We start from the raw sequence: 25,130 nt of genomic DNA on the forward strand, positions 1-25,130 counted from the left end.
CTCACGTGATCACGCCATTACGCCAGTCGTCCTCATGCCATCACGCTAGTCATCCTCATGTGATCATGCTTGCCAATCATCCTCATGAGAGAGAGAGAGAGAGAGAGAGAGAGAGAGAGAGAGAGAGTCATTACAAACGACATGTCTACGTTCTCACTCTCCCCTTATATGTAAAAGTTCATTTGTGAGAGAGAGAGAGAGAGAGAGAGAGAGAGGATATACCATTAGTCAGGGTGTTGTGGCTCGTATTGCACTTAATAGAGGGATCACAAATGAAATTGCCTTGTCTTAGTCTCTTCGGCAAGGCTTCCCTCTCAGCCCTTTGCTATTTGCTTTGGTCACTCACTCGATGCTCTCATTGTTGGATAAGTTGACTGATCAAGGTGGGATTGTTGGTTTGTCTCTTCCTAGTGGTGCCCAACTTTTGGGTCAATCTTTGGCTGATGATTTCTTTATGTTTCTTAAGGCTGATCGCACTAATGTTAATCAGGCATTGGTTGCATGGAATCTTTTGCCTTTAGCATCAGGCCTAGATATCTACACTGCTTTCTCGTACAGAGAATGATTTGCAAGCTTTGGGTTGGCATGGAGTTGTGATTTCTAAAGCAGATATAACCCAACACTTGGGTTATCCTATTGGTGTGGAGGTAGCTCCCCGTGCCTTGCTTGATTGGATGTCAACCCGTATTCATGATCGGTTCATGTATTGGAAATCTCAAGGCCAGCCTCTCCATGTGAGACTTAAAGTTGCTCAATGCATTATGATCAGTATGATCTTGTTTCCTGCCATTGCTTCCTTGGACTAGGAAGTCCCCTTTGGAACTGGTTCAATCTATCCGATTCATGTTGTGGAAAAAGAAAGGGAATCATTTGGGCCAGGTGTGGATTTCATAGCAGCATGTGACTACTCCTGAAAGGATGGGGGAGCAACTTTATTGGATGTTAATTTGCATATGGCTGCTTTGAGACTAGCACTTTTGTAGACATTATATGTAGAGAGTCATACCTGGTCAGATATTGCGAAATTTTTCATAGAAAAGGCTGGCATCTCTCATAGTAGCACGGTTATTCAAGCTTCTTGGTGGCATGTGCTTAATTCCATGAGGCCTATTAAGGTCTCTTAGTCTTTTCTTCTTTCTCATTTGATTGCATCTTGGCAGGAGATGTTACGTTTTGCAGTTTGGCACCCTCTTGATTTTCGTAAGGAGGAGAATTCGTTGCAAGGAGAAGTGCTAGCTATCTCCAGCTTGTTGGATTGGGCCTAATAAAGATTTGCAAAGAGACAAGTTTAATCGGATGGTTCGTTTGGGATTGCAGATAGTCCATGATGGTGTCAATCCTAAAGAGCCTTCTAGCCAATCGGGTAGTGTCAACTGTAATCTCTTCTCCATAGCTCTATGATATCATGCTTGCCATCGCGTCACATCGCTATCCCCCCCCCCCCCCGCGTCTCTCACTGAATGGCCGCCTGAGCCAATCCTCCCCTCCCCCCACCTGCGCCAGTCCCCCCCCCCGCCCTGCGCCAATCCTCCTCCCCCTCGCCCTACGCCCTCTCATCTATCCTCCCCTCTCCCTCTCGACAATCCTTCCCCCACCCACCCGCCTTGGGCCTGCCTTTCTCCCCTAGCCCCCCTAGCCCCCTCCCCCCCCTCCCTACGTGCTCCCCTGCCTCTTCCGCCTTGAGGCCCAACCGGGCAATCACACGACCCTTTTGAAAACAACAAATTTCCCCTCCCCCCCCTCCACCCCCCCCCTCCTCGCCATCGATTCTCCCCCCACCTCCAGTTCCTCCCTCCCCCCTTGCAGCAACTCCCCCTCCTATAGCACAGTAGCGTGATAGGTAGGTTTCCAGTAGGGACGCGCAATGGAAACCTCTGGTCAGACGCCGATGCATTCTGCGAGTTCCCCCTAGTCAAACACCTTGCGCATCATCCTCTCTGAGGAACAGCTCTTAGCCGTCCGTGCCACAGAGCTGGAGTTGAAAGAAACAACAATCTTCGATCAGGTCGTTGGACACTCCCCATCGAGGGCCCAACTGTGGGATTGGCTCCATTCCACGCTGCGCATTGGAACAGCGCAAATCGTGGAGGCAATCCTCATGGGCCAAGGGATCTTCATAGTTCGACTCACCTCTACAAACACAAATTGTGAGTTAGTGGAGAGCTCGCCCTATGCTTCCACGAAGGGGGTCATTTACATGGTTCCCTGGTATAGCGGCTTCCCCCTTTCTCCTCATTTTACTCCACAATGCATAGGCTCCAACATAAAGTTTTACATGTATTTTTTTAATGAACGTATAAAACAATGTATTTTATCCTTTAAATTTTTATCTACGTTCCATATTGTACATATTCGCATACTAAACATATCGTACTAAACGTACGAAACCAACCTGTATAAGCTATGGTTGAGTGTTCCTATCTCTCCCAGTGCTCTCTAGCAAAGGTACTGGATTGCTCCACTCTTTGAAGAGATCTCTACTTCTATCATGATATGGTATTAACCCTCAGACGAACAAGGTGGAAAATCCGAAAAATCTAAAGCAAAAAACAAGGCCAAGGCAAAAGTGAAACGGAAGATAAAGGCGTACCAAGAAAAATATGGAAACACAAGAAGTGCAGAAAAGTCCTAAATCAAGGAGAAAGGCGTACAAGAAAAGCGCAAGTCAATACTTTTGTAAAATAACGTAAGGCGTACCATGATTTATTTTAAGAGCGTCGGGCTCTCACCCTGGTGCAAATTGTAAAGGTAGATGGGTGGTAGAAAGGAAGCTAGGAAGATAGGAGGACAATAGGAAAAAGGACCGGTCGACCATGGCGGCCATGTAAAAAAGGGGATAAGGAGATGACTGCCCAAAAGGGATTTAGGGTTTTGTATATAAAGTTGAAAAGTGAATGAGAAGCTCATTCTTGTGTATGGCCAAAAGTAGCTCTCCTCTTCTTCTTCTTCTTCTCATTCTTGCTTGCTTGAGCTTATGCTTGAGAGAGGGAGTGTGAGAGTGTGAGGGTGAGGGACCATGGAGGAGAAGCTATCCATCTTCTCCTCTTCTCTTCTCTTCTCTTCTCTTCTCTTCTCTTCTCTTACTCGTGGCAATGGAGCTTGGAGCGTGGAGCTTGAGGATCGAGCTTGCTTGAAGCTGACACTTTGATCGTGGAGCTACCAAAGTGCTCGGGAGAGGAGGTAACTCGATCGGACATGGAGGTAAGCTCACTATACTCGTAAAGAGAGAGAGAGAGAGAGAGAGAGAGAGAGAGAGAGAGAGTTGGCTATGTGAGACGTAGCCATTAGTGCTCGGCTTGAAACGCTTGAACAAGAAGCGGTCCGTGGGTCTTGGCAATTGAGCATGACATTGCCTCTACATTTTGGTTCCGTTTGCCGGAACAAACAGATTCAAGCCTTGAGTGCTTGCGCACTCCGAATCGAGCATTGAAGTAAGGTTTTCCCCAAACCGGTGCTTGAGGTAGATAGGTAGGAAGCGAGGGAGTTCGAAGAGGTATTCGATCTCCTTAGCAAGTAAGTTTTTGGTTGTTTGGATTTGGAAAAGTAGGTTGGAGTAGTATAGGTGTTTTCTTTGTGATTTGAATGCACTAGGGTAGAAAAAAACAAAGAAAAAAAGTAAAGCAGGCATTAGGGTTTCTGCTATCATAACAGGGCAAGAGGGTTTGATTTGTTTGCCGATTCGCATTTTGGAGTTTATTTACTATTCCAGGTATATACAATCTTTCATTAGGGTCTATTCTTACATTCTAGAAGTTTATGCGACCCCTCATAACCAAAATCATTAGAATCGAGTTGATTTTCGTCATCCCCAAAAACTCATCCACAGGAATCTGACACTGTTACCAGAGTCCGATTTCCAGAATCGGACGGTCCAATTTTTGAACTCGGACCAATCCATCCTATCCTATCGGACATACCCTGTCTGATTTCGAAAATCGGACATCCCATAATCGGACACGAAAATCGAATATCCCAGAATCGAACACACGAAATTAGACCAACCAAAATCGGACATCCCATAATCGGACACGAAAATCGGACATCTCATAATCGGATACGAAAATCGGACCATCCATAATCGGACGCCCAAAATCGGACTACCTAGAAATTGGACACTTCAAATCGGACACCTGTCAAATCAAACGTCCGACTCCCAGAATCGGACACACGAAAATCGAACACACAAAAATCGAACCAACCCATAATCGGACCACTCACTCAGACCGTCCGATCAACCAATCGCACCAACCCAGAATCGAACGTCCGATTCTGATAATTAGACTCCTGAAAATCAGACCTCTAAGAATCGAATAGAAAACTGTCGAAATCGGACAAGTAAACAGAATACAAATTTGATATATCTAAGCCCTGAAACCGACCTAGAGACTGTATAGCGTTGAAAGCACATCATAGATCTATCACCAATTTAAAATCTAGAGCAAGTAGTTCAAAACTTGGCTGCGAACGGTCCTTTAGATCGTGCATGGTGTTTAGCGTAACGGCCTTACAGGTCGGGGCTACAACTGTGAGGATGACTAGACATGATAGTCCTGACAATAGATGCACCTTGAATGGCACTGCACAAACGACCCAAGACATCAGTGGAGAATCCATATCTGGTTGTGCAGTTGACGACTCAAAGGCATGTATCAGAAGGCTTGAATTTATAAGCCAAGACTCGAAAGATGAAGACAGTACCGCCTACTTATCTTAAGGTCAAACTTGCCGCAGAAAGAGAGCATAGCGTCGATGCTCTCATCGATGAAGAAGCAGATTTTAATATCTTGACCTATGAAGCATAGACCCTACTAGGCCAACCAAATCTCACACTGACTAATGCAACTCTTAGTTCTTACGAGGAACATCACAAGCACTTATAGGAAAGTGCAAAATCCTTGTAACTATTGAAACGGAAAGCTTGCCTATCCTATTCCATATTCCTCCAAATAGTGCTAATTGTGGAAAGGAAACCCTCCTAGGAAGACCCTTCAAAAGGGCGACGAAGTGTGAGGTCGATTATGTAGCACAAAGGATGAACTTGACACTACCGGGTGTGAGGATAATCACAACCTTTAGTAAGGGTGACCTCATTAAACCTGGAGGGAAAGACAATGAACATTCTGACATATCAGGCAAGCCTAGTAGCGAGAGTAAGGACTTGTTGAAAGAGTTGATACAAGCGCATGTTGAACAAAGAGAACCAGTGAGCGAGGCCATACTTGACACAAAAAGGTCAGGAGACAATGCCAAGGATATGGAGAGCTAGCACAACGCCCTGATGGATATCCAAAGTGTTGCTACGTGCTCAAGGGTATTACGCAGGTAACCAATGGATTTGTGTACCAAAACCCTCGGCTAAATCATCTCCGTCGGCTAAAGGCCGAGTCGTATCGAAAGCAAAGAAGTGCAGGAGAAAATATAAACGAAAATCCAAGTCTCGAGTCGACAATATTGGATTGACTTAGCCCCTCACGATTGAAATCAAGAAACCAAACATGACCGTTCGCAAGGTAGATCCTCAACCCATCATGCTTAACAAGCAAATATCAGATGTAACCGTTGGGTGTGCGCTAAGACCACTAGTGTCCAAGGAGCCTTTGACTTCCCAAGAGAATAATGAGCACCACAGGCACAATGCTGCTCATGATGAGGCTGATTACTCAACAAAGCAAATGGCAGAATAATCTAATAGCCACGAGTAAATTTTTCAACCAATACCAAGTCCACCTAGGAGTCCCAAATCTCCTACACCCTCTTTCCCCAAACGGACACAAGAAGCACAACAACAGTCATCAAGTGCAGTTGCTCAATCCCAATCTTTATCTCCATCTGAGCTTCCAAATGTCCAAGATGTGGGACATGATACCACCCTTAGCTCTTAGCCTAAGGATATGCCTGTGCAATCCACCGTGACTAGCTCGATCTGCACAAGTGAATGCGCAAAGGGTAACAAAAGACACGACCACTTTTGATGTGCTTAAGGACTTAACACCACAATGTACCAATAGTGGCCAATCCACTGAACTAGCAGCTACTACTTCCAATCAGGAATCACAGCAATGACAACCTTTGGCCATAACGACGCCCCTTGCGAAACGTATCCTTAGTAATTCACCTATGGAAGAGGTATCGCAACCAACATCCTTGATACCTCCAGCAGTTCTGAAGCACCTAAAGCCTATGCTTGAGAAGAAATCTCTCAAAGATTTGGCCAAAGAGATAGCACATTTGACCAATGAACCAAAGATGAAATGCATGATGAAACTTGATCACAAGTTGACAGTCATCACACATGCATACGTCCATGTGGACATCGAAGGCCAACACCAGAGCACACAAAGTTGATAGCCGAACCCCTGACTTGGGATGAGCAACAACAAGTTTGCTTCCGCTATGTAGTTGTTGCTGAAGGAGTCATAAAGAACATCCCAATAGCCACTGCTAGAGAATTGCGCTTGATACCCTCACTCTATACTGCTCGATGTGAGACAAACAAGAAAAAGCTTGAAGCAATCAAACGAAAAGAGAAAGGACAAGGTAACTTTGTGCAAAAATGGTACTCCAACCAAAGTTTGGCAGCCAAAATTAGCCACCAACTAATGACACTCCCTAAGCAAAGGCTTTAAAGCCCTTTGGACATCAATACATGATCCCACATACATTACCCTAACCTCCTTAAGAGTGTTAGCAATGGTCCATGAGGTCCAACTTTCTGCCACTATCCAAAAACATCCCTTGTACGATAAGTTGCTTCTAGAAGAAAATCTATGCGTGGCTAGCAGGCTAGGAGTAGGTAGCATGGTACTTGATGTTAGTACATATGTCTTCTGCCTCACTCAAGAATCTACAATCCTAGATCTCTATGCTTCCCATCAATACTACCTTGACTTTTTCAGTTGATTTCGTCCAAGCCTACATGACAAGAACCCTAAACCGTCTCTTGATTCTACACTAGAGTCACCCGAACAACCTCTCGAGCAAGAGAAAAATAGCTCTAAACACAACACCCCCTCTCATAAGAAGCAATGGAGGCATGTTCCCGACCAGGAGCAACTGCCAATGCAATCGGATGAGAGACTAAACAGAGGGGAATTAGCTAAAGAGCTAGACTCGCCAAAAAGAGAGGCAGTTGTACCCTCACAACCTATCGAGGCTGTTTAGCAGGCCGCAGCTAGGTCCAATAAGAACACACTAGAGAAAGAGAATACTAAGGCCCAACCAAGCACATCAACGGCTGACCTAGTTCAAGGTCCTGAGTCTTTAAAGGATACATCTCGATTACCCAAGAAAAAGAGGAGAAAACAACAAAAACAATGGCAGTTATAAGTGGTTGTAGACGCCAAGAAGATTGAGACCAAGATTGCTAAAGAGCTGAGAAATAAAGCATCAAGTCTACCCACGAATGAACCCATTGCCATCTCTCCTAACAATGGTGAAACCTTAGACACATCCGTATATTCCGATAAGTCAAAGCAACCATTACCATCAACGGTTTCTTGCAACACTCAATCCACCGACAACAGGACTTAGATTAATCAATCAAGAGTAGATATAACACTGTCACAACAGGTTGACAAAAATATACTAGTCACATCCAAGGAGAACCATGACACAATAGTAGCAAAGCCTCAAAAGAAACATGGAAACCCCGAGGACAGGAGCAATGCTAACAGTGACCAATCTTGCTTATCTAGGCTTGAGTCCCCAACTATGCTAAAGCCTAGGAAAACTCCCAGAACTTTGCATGAGATAACAACCGAGCAAGCCCTCATTGAACATAGAAGTGTCACAGAGTACTTGACTGAGTTAGATGCTAAACTCAAATTATTCACACGTGTCTACGTTCTTGCGGACATGGGTACATTCCCTAGGGAGTAGCTTGAGGAATATTTATCATATCCAATATCCTGGGAAGAGTAAGAATACCTTAACGAGCACTATGACAAGCTCCTACATGAATGCATGTGACTCATCTCTAACAAGGAAACCGACGAACTACACTTAACTGTGACATTCAACGAAGTGCTTTGCCAACCTAATCTCTTAGAGATAGAGCAACTAAAGCAACAACCAAAGGGTCAAAGTCAATTTGAAAAACGTTGGTTTGAAAACTGCACTATAATGGCTACAATGGCCAAACTTGGAGCCCAGATTATGACAGTCTCAGAGAAGTGAGTGGCCCAATGGCGGTCTCAAAGAGACCCAACCTATGTGGCACCAACTTCATTCTGAGTACTGGCTGTCGTTCAAGGTATGGATTTAGCTGGAACTAGCCAAGAGAACTCTCTGATTGATAAAATTCTCACTAAGGAGCCCAGATTATGACAGTCTTAGAGGAGTAACTAGCCCAATGGCGCGGTCTCAAAGAGACCCAACCTATGCGGCACTAACTTTCTTCCAAGTACTGACTGCTGTTCGAGGTATGGATTTAGCTGAAACTAGCCAAGAGAACTCTCTAATTGATAAAATTCTTACTAAGAAGGAGCTACATATTGCCAGTAGACTCAGACAAGGCACCATGCTACTTGATGTTGCAAAATATCTGTGTTATTGAGTAGACTACCACGATTACTAGTTGCGTGTGCCACACTCCAGTAAAATCCTGAGTTCTATAATTAGTTTTTATCCTCTCGAAAAAAATAAACAATGTGTTTTGTGACTCTGTATAGATAATACCAAAAAAGCAAAGCTAGCACATACACAAGCAATGGTAATCAAGCGCACGTAATATGCATCGAAGTCAATACTATGGGATTCAGATAAGTAATGTCTTTTTGAGCTGCACCTGTTCATTATGATTGAAGCATATGACTTGCATATACTCTCACGAGTTGTCAAGTGGATACAGGACGACACAGGTCTCTGTACAAAAGTGTTCAATGTCCAAGTCACCACAAAACCACCAACCCCACAAAGAGCCATTACAGAAAAAGCAACAAAAATACCAAGAACAAAGAGCCATGACTGAAGCCCCGCTGTTGGAAGAGAAAATCACCCCTGTAGAAAGCACACATTACATTTGAGCATAGCCCAAAGCATAGTCATTGGCTACTCTCTCTTTCTTGGCCAAACTCTACATCTGGCTCACTGCAGTTGCTACCTCAATTGTACTGATGTCTCACATATTACAAAGAGGTTTGCAAAATCTCAAGTGTATCTCTCCATCTCAACAACTATTCCTCTAGCATCGAGACTAGTAACACAATCATCCTTGTAATATTTATTTTTCACAGCCTTTGGATCTCGACATTTCTCAGTCCAAATGAAAGGTTAATAGCCTCAATGTATTGCATTGGTTGTATTCATTTTATCCACACAAAAAAAAAAAGAGAAAAAAAAGAAAACAAAAAAAAGGCACTCACGATCATAGCACAATACCTAGGGATCCTCAAATTAGGTACGTCCAGTGACCTTGGTCGGCTGGCTCCGTCCCTAGTTCCCTAGCCCTTTACACATCCCCCCCCCAATTATTCAGGGCACATCAAGAGCAGGACATACCTAGGGAGCTTGTCTCCCTAAGGATAGACCTGTCACCCTGAATTATTTGCACAATTTTTTTTCGCACTCCATCTCAGTAGTACCATTGCAATCAATAGTGGTAAGCAAGACATAAAAAACCATGGAAAGTACACCGTACTTTTCAAACACTACAAGTAGCCACCAACTACTAAAAGCTAGGGCATCAATGAGCTCAATTATGCTACATTGTGTTGTCAAAATCACAAATGATGTCTCAAGAAGCCTTCAACTATACTTCTCCTTAGTATTGGAAATTTTTTTCACCCCATTGAGCCCTCGCTTCATCCACACATTGCTACGAGGAACCAGACTAGCAGTCTTTTAACCACGTAATATCTAAGTATACACATGCACTCATATAATATATGCACCATAATCTATACACAGTTTGGGTCCTCAAGTGCAGGAAAATACTCTTGGCTTTCTTAGAGTTCGACCTATCTCCCAAATTAATCCAACTACGTCTTGTGCACAATAAGAAGACTAGCATTAACCCCTAGGGAGAAACCATACGAGAGGTTTTCAATTGCAAGTATTGAAGACTCCAACGAAAGTACACGTCAACTCTTCATCAATACTCAACTCTAAACTCTTGTCCTTTATCATCATACAAGCCCACCAAAAAATCTTCATGCGCAGAATCTCCAAAACACCAATACCTGTGCTAGCAAACACTGCAACTTCCACCAAAGAACAACCCTATCACCAACTACAACAACCCTATCACTAGCCAATCAGGCCAATAAAGTGTCACCAATGACGACCATCCGCACCACCACCAAAACTCCACGGTAAACCACAACAATCCCTTACACCCACGTCTTTAGTGCATGCCAAAGCCTGCTACCTACGACGCTAAGTGCCATGGGACTGGCACTCCTCTAGGAGGGGGGTAATGTTAACCCTCAGACAAACAAGGTGGAAAATCCGAAAAATCTAAAGCAAAAGACAAGGCCAAGGCAAAAGTGAAACGGAAGACAAAGGCATGCCAAGAAAAATATGGAAGCACAAGAAGTGTAGAAAAGTTCCAAATCAAGAAGAAAGGTGCACAAGAAAATACGCAAGTCAATACTTTTGTAAAAGAGCGCAAGGCGTACCATGATTTGTTTTAAGAGCACCGAGCTCTCACCCGTGCAAATTATAAAGGTAGATGGGCGGTAGAATGGAAGCTAGGAAGATAGATGGACAATGGGAAAAAGGAATGGTCGGCCGCCACAACCGGCCATGTAAAAAAGGGGATAAGGAGATGATCACCCAAAAGGGATTTAGGGTTTTGTATATAAAGTTGAAAAGTGAATAAGAATCTCATTCTTGTATGCGGCCAAAAGTAGCTCTCCTCTTCTTCTTCTTCTTCTCATTCTTGCTTGCTTGAGCTTGTGCTTGAGAGAGGGAGTGTGAGAGTGTGAGGGAGTGAGTGTGTAAGGGTGAGAGATCATGGTGGAGAAGCTCTCCATCTTCTCCTCTCTTCTCTTCTCTTCTCTTCTCTTGCTCGCGGCAATGGAGCTTGCAGCATGGAGCTTGAGGATCAAGCTTGCTTGAAGCTTATGCTCGGATCGTGGAGCTACCGCAGTGCTCGGGAGAGGAGGTAACTCGATTGGGCATGGAGGTAAGCTCACTACACTCGTAGAGAGAGATAGCGCATCGGCTATGTGAGAGGTAGCCATTAGTGCTCGGCTTGAAACACTTGAACAATAAGCGGTCCGTGAGTCTTGGCGGTTGAGCGTGAGCTCGCCTGTACATAAGGAAAAGTGGTGGTTATTTCCGTGAAGGTGAATAGAAGGAATGTTGTGGTGTGGTATTACATATGAAGAGAAGGAAGATACAAAAGACATGTTGCCACTTTGTGCAGTGGATATCGTAGTTGTACTTGGCAGAGCACAAGACCATGTACATGTCTACATTCTCTTGGTTCATTTAGGGCCTACCAGTGGCTTGGGTGGACGATTCTTCTCAACTCTGGTAATACTACACACTCTCACATGCTCCTAGCCAAAAGGGACAAGTGTACAGGTGGAGAGAGGGCATGTGGATACTCTTTCATTATTGGTGGATTTGGTGTGTGTCACATCTTCTAGCAATCCAAACCTTAGACTAGTGTGTGAGCGCCAAGTTCATACTAGGATGAGTGACATGATGTGTTTGTGTGGTCTTGCATGAGGGCACCCAAAGGGCAATGCATGCTCTAGTGGAGGAATCTTGGTGTCAGGACAAGTTATCCATGGAGCTTATGTAGCTACAAGAGGTACAAGGTAGCTAGCTTGACTACTTTGCTTTAAAAGAGGGATTATGGTACTTGGACTTATTATTTAGGGTGCTTTCTTATCGAGGCGTGTCCAGCAGAGTGTACACTACTAGAGTATCCATGGTGCATCCTAGATGTTCTTGTTCGTTGCTTGTTCACCTATGCTCCAAGAGAGGGTGTTAGAAGTGGTCATATCATAGGTTCAAGGGTGCCCATGGCCTCATTTATGTGCAATCTCTTTATTCTTTATTTGGTAATTGGACAACCTATTTTGTGGTAGGACAACTCCTTTATTTTTGTCTATAAAAGGAGGGACTATGGCCACAGTCCATTATCTAACCTAATGTGAAAGTGCTCTTTCACTTCTTACACTTTTGGGGTTGTTGGCATATATAGACCATGAGGAATGCATTCATCTTTGATGCTTCATTAGGAGTGTAGAGTTATATAGTCCGTTTGAAAGGACTTATTCATTGGTAGCTCGACTTGATTGAGTTAGCAGATATTCTCCCTAGACACAAGGATTTGCTCTCTTAGCATGCTGCACTTTCTTCTACCCCTATCTCATCACTTTACTTCTTTTGTACTTTGATTGTGATGTCTGAGATTTAATGCATGATGGCCTAGAGCCATCCTACATCTTGTAATCGTGTAATCTTGTTACCTCTTATGAAAAGAGATAGGGAGAGAGAGGGAGGCGGGAGGCGGGAGAGAAGAGAATAGAACAGAACAAGATGCTGCACTACATGCACTTCTATTTGGTGGCCCCCATTTGACGTGTTTCCCTCAAAGTTACACTAACCTAGGCTATAGCCCATCCGCCACACTGTCCTTAGTGGAAGCCTGGACCAGCGCGCATTGAACCATAGGACAGCATGACTTGAAGAAGACGACCTGTAGTATAGAGAGAAAGAGATAGACAGAGTTCCAGCTAGTGGAAGAGGTATGGCTGACAATAGCTGAATATTGAGGCCTCGCATCATGCTCGAGCTCAACATAATCTTCATAGATCAAGTGGTGGATGCCTTGGGGCATAAGTCGGATGATGAAGAGTGGAAAGAAATGGTTCCTTGTACAGGGATGGATGCCCCCTGTTCTGATGCCTAGCCCGATGCTGATTTGCAACCCCCCATTAAATGCAACAAACATGTCTCCGATGCAGTGATGGAATGCAATGAGCACACCCCTAATGATGTTATGGCTGATTCTCAAGCCCCTCCAAAATCCAAGCATGGTGCTTGTTCCTATGTGTAGGTGACTTCCATACTCAGTCCCAAGACATTGTTGGGCGAATATGTTTAATACAACCACAATACATTGTTGGAATTTGCCAATACATTGTTGGGCAAATATGTTTAATACAACCACAATCCTTTCCAGCCGAGGACAAAGAACATGTTTTGGATGCTACCGTGGATACCAACAATGCACTATACTCTTTTTTGGCCTTCTATGAAAGAGGGATCATCCTCTTTTTCACTGGCAGGATTCTCGTGCTCTCTTGGATCTGCCAATGGTTAAACTCCATCTTGTAGAGAGATTGTGTAGAGGAAATTTTTGTTGGCCCACGAGGCTTCTATGAGATATTGCTCAAATCAACATGCACTTGGGATGATCTTTTTGCCGAGTCCCACTATTCTGTGACAAAATCCTAGTGCATGTACTAGCTTGGAGACCGTTGGCAAACTTCGAACAGTTGTTATAGCGGGAATGCCCTATATGGTTTGAAGCTGAATGTTGTCCAACAGTCTACATGCCGTTGCTTAAGGATGCTATATGAGCAATTGGCATGGTATTGATTCCCCTAGCTTGTGGGCTACCAATCGCAACTACCTATGCATGATGTGGGATACCGTGCACAAAAGGACCAATTGGCTGCCCTTGAATTGTCTTGCAATGCTATCATTGCACTATCATTTGAAGTGGGAAACCTTTGTAGGGCATTGTTTTTCATGTGGACAACTAGGGTATTTTATGGACAAATGTCCAAAAAAGACCACTACTATGGAGGGGAGCTTGGCTTCACTAGTCCATGATGCTCCTATGGTCGATGGCCCTCAAGCAAGCGAGGCCCCAGTGTGCCTTGTTCTAGATAAATGGAAACAGCCTATGCAGCCTTTGGATTCCCCTAATCGAGATTGGGCTGATGTCCATGCCAAAAGAGGGAAAAAGTCTAATGCGCACTCGGCAGTAGCTATGCCAGTCGCTTCACAAGACCCCTTACCCACTTTGTGCACTGCAAAGATAAAACATCGTCAATATCTACTACTAATGCCCCAATCTGAACGGGACCTTGAAAATACTGCTCTAATGCCCTCTGTTAACCGTTTGTGGGACACTTCTACACGGCTTGCTTTTGATCCCCATGGTAAAGTGATCACCCCTTGGGATCGTTGATACCCAAGGGCCAATCCAAAACAAGGATATGATCCCTTTACTTCCAAAGAAAAGTGTAAGGACTTGAACTTACTTGCAGCATCGGATGAGTTTCTGGACAAGGCCACTCTTGATATTTTGGCATCAAAATTGTAGTCGAGGCAAAATCAGCCTCAACACTGACATAACATATGAGGCTCACCACTTGGAATATGCATGGCATTTGTTCATGTAGAAAGCAACATGATATATGGCACTTCTGCATGACAATCAATGGGATGTGTTATGTGCTGTTGAGCATAAAAATCATAGTGAAGCTAGCAAAATCGTGGATTGCCATGGGTTCTGGTTGTTCCATGCAGAGGGCTCAATTCAACGCTATTCAAGTGTGCTTATCATTGTGAATGGCAAGTTTCACCCAGTCCTTGTCAAGAACAACATCCATGGGTGCTTTCTGGTTATTGAAATTCTATTTGAAGGGGAGGTACTATGTGTTAAGAAATACCCTAACATAGAAACATAAACAAAAACCGTACGACAAAGCACAGACTGATAAAAGAACACAGTTAGGGTTAGGGTAACTCAGAGACAATGAACACAGTAAATAAATGAAGTGATATGACTATTGAATATACGATGCTCATGCAGCAAACACACTATGCAGTGAATGAATACTGTATCTCGAACTCCTATATCTCAAGGATCAGGGCAGGGCTAATGAGCTGGAGAGTGTGTCGTACTCCGAACAGATCCCGAATCGCAGCAAGGCAGCCTCCAGATGTCAAATACCAACAAACGCAGCAATGAGAAGCTACATCTAATACACACACCAGTGAGGAGAGATAAAGACTAAAAACGCAGGTATGACAGCACGCAATCCTCAGATGCCCTTGGAGAGAAGAAGATGATAATTAGCAACCACCAACTCCAAATCGAAAGGGCGGCCTACCTCAGGGTAAAGCGCAGCAATAGAGGGCCTTCCAGCAGCAAAATGTACCATGGAGGAGCCCAACCCTTTTTGGGGCTGTAAATGCAAAACTAGAATGAATTAATGAAAAGAAATGTATTTCATGAATGGGATCCTCAATAGCTAGTCCTCCAAAAGATGCGGTGGCACGTAGCATATGATCACTTGGCTGCTAACTCTTTCAAATGGAATTGCTTGTTGTGTTGAAGCTTCTTTCTTGGGATGGGAAACATGAGGAATGACTGAAATTTAATCACATAGCACATCCAGGCTTGTCTTCTATTGATAATGACACCTTGTTGAGTCACAATGTGTTGATGTCTACCCACAAAGCAAAGAAGATTTTTTAGATCCCTCGTGGATATCATGACATAGTGTGAGATGGGGAAAGATCAAAGCTCAATTGAGAGTACACAGTTGGCAGTGAAGAGTGTAAGAGTGAAGACATGACTCCCAATCCAATTACCAAAGAGTGCAATGCAAGTACAAAGTACAACCCTTAAACCTTAGGGTTGTTAATGTGCGTTCAAACCCGAAAGATGTAAAACACGATAAGTGCCTGAACTATGTAACATAAGCACATGAAATAAAAGAAAATACAGCTAGGGGGAAACATCTCATAAGAAGAGTAAAAAGTGCCCCAATGTCCTACCGTGGATCACCAACACTCCTCTGTGAGCATAGGCATGAGTCATACCCAACAAACCCCCCTAGAATGATTTTTCACCAATGAGCAGACCCAACAAAAATAAGTAAAGTCATCAATAAAGGTGACGAAATAATAATATCCACCCAATGACTTTGTTTGCATAGGTCCACATGCATCCGAATGCACAATCTTTAATCTGGCAGTTGCCTTAAAAGCAACATCACGAGGAAATGAGAATCGATGCATTTTCCAAAATGCATCCCTCACAAATATACTCTCGAGGTCTCTCCAAAAGAGGTAAGCTATCTAGCATCTGAGTACGCTGCATAAGCATAAAACTACCAAAGTTGACAAGCCCCAAGCGAGCATGCCATAACTCTGCCTGTGACATAGCAAGAGTAAGAGTAGATGCTAAATAGATTGACGGATCAATCGAATATGCATCTAGCTCATAGAGTCCATGACGTAATGTGCCAGTCAAAACCAAAGTCAAGAATTCTTTATCCCTGACCATACGTTTGTCATCATCAAATGTGACCTACATACCACACTTTGCCAAAGAAGAAATGGACAACAAATTCTTCTTTATGCCTGGCACATATAATGCATCCTGTAAATGGAAAGTAAAGCCATCAATGGCTTTCAAGATAATCTCCCCAATACCTCGAATAGGGTAAGATGCATTGTTGGCACACTACATAGACTTGCCAACAGAAGCTATAATAACAAAGGAAAAGAAATCCATGTGGAATGTAATGTGCTTAGAAGCAAAGAACCAAGTGCTAGCACCCTTAGCAGAGCTAAATGCTCTATCAGCCCAAGAAGATTCATAATTGCAAGTGTAAAAATAGTAGACACGGTTTACAACAAAAGACACGAACTCTATAGCAATAGAAGGTGCATCAGAAACAAACATCCCTGACTCCTCCTTGGCAATATGCTATTTACATTCCATGATATAATGACCTAGCTTCTTACAATAGTGGCACTTGCCGTGATGTAATGACCTGGCTTCTAACAATAGTGACACTTGCCCTTCTTGGCTTGTGTGCCCCCCTATTTCTTGCTGCTTTGTGAAGTATCTGAGCTTCCAGAACTCTGCGGAGCATTTTTAGACTGGCTGTCCATGCCCTTCTGCCTCACTGTAAAATCCTGTTTAGAGGCTATTACATCCACCCACAATTGTTTCTTGTTTGCTCTTCTTCTAGGAGCAAACTAACCAACTAAAGAAAAGCAAGTGGCTACAGACAAATTCTCATGGTGAGATTTAGGGCCATATGAAAGGCCAAATAAGAGATTGGCAAAGAATTCATAGTAGTAGATATCAACTGTGCATCACAATAATACTCATCTACATTCATTAGTTGCTCATGCAAGTCCTAAATCACTTTCATCCATCTTCACATTCTAAAGCTCTTTCTTCAAGAAAGAGATGCAAATCTCGTTTTTTCCAGCAAACATCTGCTCAAGTGTAAGCCATGCTTCACGAGAAGAAGCTACAGACTGTATGTGCCGGATTATAGACCACTGAACTGCCAATGCAATCAATGACAATGCTTTAGCATCCTGTGTGTCCCAAGCCTTTTGTGCTACTGATCTCTGGGAAAGTAGTTGAGCTCGAGTAGGCCTTTGACCAAGTCCTCCTGTAGGAGGTGATGCACGAGCCATAACTCCAGGACGAACTTCCTCACCACTAACATAATCCCAAAGATTTTTCACAATCAGCATATTCTTCATCATGAAAGATCATAGAGAATAATTATTGCCATCCAATCTATCCTCCTTGGATACATATGTGAATACATCACTCCGTCCCTAATTGACCATAGCAAATGTCACTATTTCAAAGAGCACAAGAGCAAGAGTTAAAGCTGAAACAACCTGGAAATCTGGAAATTTCCAGAATTTACAGCACGCACCATGCTGTAATTGACAAATTTGTGTCACACTTTGTCAAAAATTTCCAATGTACATGATGTCCAATGCACAAACAGTGCTCACCAACACAATCAATGCAAAAGACCCAAAATTTTGTTGTCTAAAATGCACAATTTCAATCTATTTCAGAGTAAACCTATAGTACATGTGCCAATGGCTACACTAAACCAAAAAGCCCCAAATTCCTTGGCTCCGTTTTCAAGAAATCACTACCAGAAGTATGTCCAATACACGAGACTGCTCAAGTAAGAAGCACCTTTTTGAAATTCAAAATGTTGAATAAAAAATAGATAGACGTCTATGTTACCTTCTGTGTTGGTGGCCTGCAGCCAATGGCCCTGCGATAGATGGTGCTTGCCAGTGGCAAACCTGGTAGACTTGACAACCAAGTGGCGGAAATCCAGGCATAGGCGGATGAGCTCAGGCAAGCAATGGTTGGCCCAGGGGCAACTGAGCTGGAGGCGATGCCCAAGCTAGAGCTAGAGGAGGCTCTGGCGGCACTACAGGCGACTGCTAGGGGCCGACCTACAAGCATAGCAAGTGGTGGTGCAGAAGGTAGCTAGGAGTAGCAATGCTACTAGCACTGGCTACTAGGCACGCGGCACTGGCACTATGGCTTTGGCACTACCACTGATGGCATGAGCAATTGAGCTAAATCCCTGCTCTGATACCAAACATGAGATGGAGAAGATTGAAGCTTAGCTAAGAGTACACAGTTGACAATGAAGAGTGTAAGATTTGAAGACACGATTCCCAATGCAATTACCAATGAGTGTAATGCAAGTACAAAGTACAACCCTTAAATCTTAGGGTTGTGAATGTGAATTCACACCCAAAAGGTGTAAAACACGATAATTGTCCAAACTATGTAACATAAGCACATAAAATAAAAGAGAATATAACTCTGAGGAAAAACCTCTCATAACGAGAGTAAAAAGTGCCCCAATGTCCTACCACGGATCACGGACACTTCTCTGTGAGCGTAGGGGTGAGTCATATCTAGCATATAGGACCAGATTTTGATGATAGTCCAACATAGGCAACCTTTTTGTGCCCTTCCTTCTAATCGTCCTTGGCAAGATTGGGATCTTGAGAATCAGCTTGATCTTGAAAAGGCTTCGATTAATCAGGTGTATCATCTCATGATCAAAGATCATCGTTGGTTGGTCACCAAAGCCAATGTCGTTTGGGGCCTATATAAATCTAAGGCTTGGTGGAAAATGACTGTGATGGAAGGTTGGCTAAACAAGACTCCATTCAAATGTAAGGTCATTCTTTGGAGAGAGTTGATTGATAGCCTTCCCCTTGCCTTGGCTCTTTCAAAGCGTCGCAACAGCTGTTGGCTTTTTTGTACTGTCAGTCTGGAATCCTTTCATCACAAATATATTTGCTGCCCTTTAGCTAGAAAAATATGGACCCTATTGTCTGATATTTGAAGAGCTGTGGTTGGGCCATCACTATGCCCGTCTAACTAGGTCTTTGCTAAGGCAAAATATCCCACTCCAATGCAGCTAGATATGAAGATATTGTTCCACTTTTTCAGATTTTGGGGTGGTTGGCACAACAAGGTCACCCCGAATGCATTTGTTTTGACTCTACATCTAGTGTTAGAGGACATATTGCTAGGCTCAAGGGTCTTCTACATTAATAGTTAGATCTCATTTAGAACGCTGACCTTCTTCCTAGAGAGGACTTGGTTCCTTCACACACAAAAATTTATTATGTTTCCTTGCTGTGACTTTTGTATTCCTCATGTGATTTGGTATAATATAACAACTCATTATGAAAAGGAGAAGATTTAGTCCCTTGACATATGGCAATCTCTTCCGGTATAGTACAATGACTTGTATTTCTCATGTAATTGATAATATAATCGCCCATTACGAAGAAAAGAGAAAACTAACAAGACACCATTCAAATACAAGGTCTTCATCTGGTGAATGCTGATTGGTGCTCTTCCTCTTCCATGTGCACTCTCCAAATGTCATATTTTGAATGGTTTTTTCTTTTGTATGATTTATGTGGAAACTTCTTATCATCAGTTCCTTTCTTGTCCCAATGTGGCGAGGAAAGTTTGGTCGCTACTATCTGCCATTTGGTCTCGAGTGGCAGGGCTATCAATGCTTCCAAAGGACTGCATTCATTTTCGATTCTTCTTCAAGAGTGCAAAGTTATATAGTCCACTTGAGAGGCCTTCTTCATTGGCAGCTTGACATGATTGAGTTAGTAGATATTCTCCCTTGACAGGATTTTCTTTCTTGGTACACTGCAATTTCTTGAGCTCCCCTATCGATCATATTTACCCTTTGTACTTTTGGTCATGCTATATCTTTGTATTCTTGGTCATGCTGAGATTATGTTTTGGTAATCAATACAATTACCCTTTACGGAAAAAAAAGGAGAGATCTAGGTGCACTTGGGGGAGGTCCACCCTTGAGGCCTTGTGCTTCCACTGTGGTATGCTTTGCATCTTTTGCTCATGCTATGAATTCTATTACCCATTATTGAGGCTCGTGTTCATTGTCTTCGTTCATGTGGATTTGTGTTACTGTCTCACATGCTTATTGCTTCTGCTTCAGTTTAGTGCACATCCCTGTAGTATAGACCCACAAACCACATTCTTTTTGTATGCACCTTGGACAGAAATGTGGCTGGACTGACTCTTCCAAAGCTCATAACTACATCATCCTATCAAACCCACATATAAACATTGCATTGAAGTAAACACTTCCATATCAGGGGCCATAGGTCTGTGCCCTATGCCAATACATTTTTCTCTCTCAGCATTGCCAGCCTGCACTAATGTTTTCATCTCAGTAAAGCACAGGCCGTAAATAACATCAGAATTGAAAAAAGTAAAATTCTATTTGACCTCTCAAAATCTTCCCACTTCAGTATTCATCCAGCATAATACATGAGTGATACAATTAATGGCCCTCTATTGGATATGCAAGACTGGGATTAACATGTAAACTCACCGACATTATTGCAAATACCTCCTGATTGATCTGCAAAAACAAGGCAATCAGGCATCAGAAAATGTTTGCAAACACATTTAAAAGTCATCTGCATCACAAGATCACACCTGCTGTCTTAACTGGACTGGCATATAAAAGCAAACAATTTTGATAGTTTACTCAATGAATGCATGACCCTGTCTCTAGAATCATAATGTACCACATAACTTCACCATATGCATGCTAAGAAAAGTAGGTATCGAGAAATGTTTAGTAAAAGTAGTTGCAAAAAGGGAGGAGAAGCTGGATAATCATAGGAGGATACATTGAAGGAAGACACCAGACAGGAGAGTCTAGAAGCAGAATACTGCATCAGAGTCTGCTACGAAAAGTTAAAATGTACATGTTCCATCCGGGTTTGTTGTCAGCTGGCTAGATTTAACCAGAAAATGTGCAATCTACCATGTGGCATTCATTAACATCACAGCAAACAAAAATTTTGGGACCTGAGCCCACTGTTGTGCAACTTGTCTGCAAAAACTAATTCAATCAAGGCTCCAGCACTCTAGGGTGATTGAATGATTTTTTCCGGTCACACTGACACTCCATGAGACCTAAAGAGCCCTCTATGTGAGATGGGGAATTTGTGAGTTGTAGTCATGCCATTGATCTCCCGGATGTATTCACTACAAGGACTCTTTCTAGGATTTGACCAATGACTATTTATACTCTCCAAGGGAGATGGGAGAGACGGTAGGGTGACCTTGAGCAGATGAGGAGGAGAGAGGTTTTTATGCAAACATGGGACTGTGGAAGTTCTTTTCACTTCACACAAAACATGATCTGGCATTGTAACCCACCACATTGGTCATTCACTCAACCATTGTATTTATCCCCCTCGTAAGGTTTTAGTGGTGGTCTTCCTTACCATCCAAATCAAGTTATAGCCCATTTTGAGTCGACAAAATTGTCACATGCACCTGAGGATGTACTTCCGTGGAAAATATTTTTGCATTAATTGTCACTCTAGCTATTAGCATAAACTTCTAAAAACTGATGGCCATGTAGTGGGGCCTTTCAGATTTGTGGATTCATTGTTATCATATGTACCATGCCTAAAATTTGCATGTACTTGAACTTCCATCAAATTTTTGCACCAATATTTCTTTGATTGCTTTCGCTTGGAGTAGATAGATCGATTGTATTTGAATCGGTTTCCCTCATGAGTACATTCCTATGGTCCAAAGTGGGGAGAGGCTGCATGGCCCATAAAGAGGTGGCATGGCCTTCCACAAGTAGCAGTAGCCTCAGGGAACATGAAAGTACCGCTGAACCGATTTGAAGGATATAACAGCCCCACTGACAGGTAGAAGAGCATCAACAACAGTGACGAGCCCCAAGTACCTCATCCTATTCAACATCGGCCTTTGTTCATCTTTGCCTTGCTAGGAGAGAAGCTCTGAAATGGCAGCACTTCCGCTTTCACGGAGTTTGCTGCCTCCTGATCCAAAGGTGGGTGCCAAGAAGATTTCACAAGGACAGATCTCCAGAAGTGGACCAAATGAATCAACAACATAGAAGACTTAAGATGGAGAGGCTGTTCGGTATTAACCACATGCCACCATGAAACAGAAATCCTGGTGTCCCCATGCTTGATACCCTGAATTTCAAGGAAGAATCTAGCAATCGAGGACTGAGTTTGCCTACAACCTCACACGAGGTCCAGAACAGTGACCAACAAAGAGAGTACCCATCCATGTAGATTCTGTTTTCCAAAGCAAAAACCAAATGGGTTGACTAATTTGTTGCAAATGAGACTTTGGCCAAGGAAGCAAGGGAAGGTAATACGAAACCATCAGTATCATGATTGTCACACTATTTTTAATCTCATGTGAAAAGGTCAAGCTTGCGATTTCCAATACAAGAACTTATCCATAATATGCAAGGAGATCCAATCTATTAGGCACTTTAGGTGAAACCTGCACTCCCAAGGGATAGCCCAAGTGCCTAAAAACTGAGCCTTTAAGCACCACATCAACTTGCCAACCCAAGGCCCGAAGATCACTCTCAAGGCAGCTAATAAGGGCCAACTTGGATGCATTAATGTGTAGTCCCAAGGCAAGGGCGAATAAGTCCCGTGTGGCCATTGCTCTTTGTATATTATCCGGATCAGCCTTAAGAAACATGAAAGTGTCATCCCCCAAGGCATGGCCCACCAATTGTTCCTATGAAGGGAGAGAGAATCCAACCACCTCACCATTGGACGCTAGACACAACAACATTGTCAAAATGGGGTCCAACCACCTCAGCATTGGATGCTAGACACAACAACATCGTCAAAATGGGGTAAGTGGCGAAGGCAAAGAACAAAGGACTTAGCAGGCAACCTTGACAAACCAATCGGCAAAGAGGGAAGGGTGCTGAAACCACCCTTTGTAAGCCCAAAGGGCAATAAACCACATTTTAGCGAGTACTTAACTCAGCAAGAAAACTCCATACACAACTAGAGCTAGAGTCCTGCACCACACATTGACACTTGTTGGCCTCAAAACTTGGCCCCCTTTCGGCATATTTCTTTAGATTACTTAAATATGCTCGAAATTGGTTACAAATGGCTGTATTTCAGCAATTTCTTGTGACATAACTGATCCACGAGTGCACAATGGCCTTGACACCTTCACTACTGGCCTCCAACCAGCTATAGAGTCTTCAAAACTACTAATGAACACTTCAGCCTACCAAACCCTAAAAATGATAACAAGCATTTGAATCCAATTTTGTGGAACATTTGCTAAGATAACTCTCCTACATAGTCCTCTTGCAAACCCACGTTGTTCCCCTCATGAACACAGGGATTTCTTGCAATGAAACTATGAGAATATCGTTTTCTTCGTGACAAAATTGCCTAGAAAGTGTATCACGCTTGAGATTTTAAAGAAGAAGAAAGGATCTCAGCCCATAGTACTGTCATAACCTAATTTTCTGATATTTAACTCAAAAACAACAGCATACCTTGCTATTGAGTTACAAGACTGCTCAATGGAATCCCCATACCAAAAGGAGAAAATTTGGCTGCTGTACCAAGCATGCAAGGGAAAGGACTCAGTGACTCCACCGTTTAGCATAACATGAGTAGTGTCCATACTAATGGTATAGATCAACCTGGACATATGAAGCCCAAAGCCGATGGCTTACATGAGATCCACAAGAAAAGACCATTCCAGGAAATCAAATGCCTTCTCCAAGTCCAACTACATCAGAACAACTTCCTGCTACATGTTATGCATAATCTATAGCTCTTTGCACATTCAGAATATTATAGAGAATGTTTCTACCCTAATAAACCCGTATTGGTATGCATGCACAAGACTAGGTAAGTGTTTATATAGACAATTTGTAAACACCTTCACAAAGATCGTATACATAGATTCGAAGGAGAGGGAGCTTTAGGAGTCAACTGAATCACGCCTTCATTCCATGATAAATGCATATTGCCTAAAACCCAAACCTGCTGGCACATGGCCATAACATCCAAGAAGTTTTGTAAGTCCTAGGACAAAAGGTTGTGTGGGCCTGAGCAACCCAAGGAAAACATGCCTACCGCAAACCTAAAACTTTCATATAGTCCCAACACAAACAAGCAATAGATCGGGGGTCCATGACCATGTGACCATCTTCACTTTGTAACCTCACCACATTCTCCCACACAAGGAACCAATGTGGAATCTTCGCATCATAGATTTATTTCCTGCCCTTTGGCTAGGAAAATTTGGACTCTTTTGACAAATATTTGACAAGCAGTTGTCGGTCTATCACTATGCCCTTTTGATTGCGTTTTGGCACGGCCAAATATCCCACCCTGTTGTAGCCAAATATGAAGCTCTTGTTCCATTTTTTCAGATTTTGGGGCTATTGGCATAATTTGATCACTTGGAATGCTTTTGTCTTTGACTCTGTCACAGGCATCCAAGGACACATAGCCAAACTTAAGGGTCTTCTACACTAGCAACTATATCTTGTGCAGCATGTTGATCTTCTCCCCAAGGAGGATATAGCTCCTTGGCATATGGCAATCTCTGCTACTTCTTTGGCGTGACTTTTGTACTCCTTTAGTTATTTGATATTCTACAAAACAAGTTGCACAAAGGCCTATAGCCATCGTGCATCTTGCAATCATGTAATTTTGTACTTTTTTTACAATTAATACAATTACCTATTACAAACAAAAAAAAGGCAGCAACAAAAGTAGCAAGTCGAGAGATGATGGATAGTTATTAAGAATCCCAAACCTGATACACACAAGAATCCAATTGTGCCTCCTGAAGCAACAGAAATGACTATACCTGAGGTTCTCTCTCCCACACCACACGTGACAGAGGTTGGGCCACCTATGGTATGACCAGTAGCTAGAGCGGCAATGACTTCTCTATGTGGGATGAAGCAACTACTCACACCTCCCAACCTTGTGAGGCAATCATGGAT

At 43.0% G+C, this 25,130-nt stretch overlaps 2 protein-coding genes across 2 annotated transcripts in view; both read right to left on the bottom strand.

Moving 5' to 3' along the window:
* The window catches only part of LOC148027143 (uncharacterized), a 73,150-nt gene extending 52,464 nt beyond the window's left edge, over positions 1-20,686 (bottom strand). The window contains exon 1 of the mRNA XM_087691682.1: positions 20,670-20,686. The gene's annotated coding sequence lies outside the window, so the exon portion shown is untranslated. The remainder of the gene's footprint in view (positions 1-20,669) is intronic.
* Positions 17,161-25,130, bottom strand: part of LOC148027144 (protein GAMETE EXPRESSED 3-like) — a 72,637-nt gene continuing 64,667 nt past the window's right edge. Inside the window, exon 10 of the mRNA XM_087690396.1 lies at positions 17,161-17,446. Coding sequence (XP_087546522.1) covers positions 17,161-17,446 — 286 coding nt within the window. The remainder of the gene's footprint in view (positions 17,447-25,130) is intronic.

Source organism: Lygodium microphyllum, chromosome 13, assembly GCF_053477565.2.
Source record: "Lygodium microphyllum isolate KBCC chromosome 13, Lygodium_microphyllum_v1.1.10, whole genome shotgun sequence".
NCBI lineage: Eukaryota > Viridiplantae > Streptophyta > Polypodiopsida > Schizaeales > Lygodiaceae > Lygodium > Lygodium microphyllum.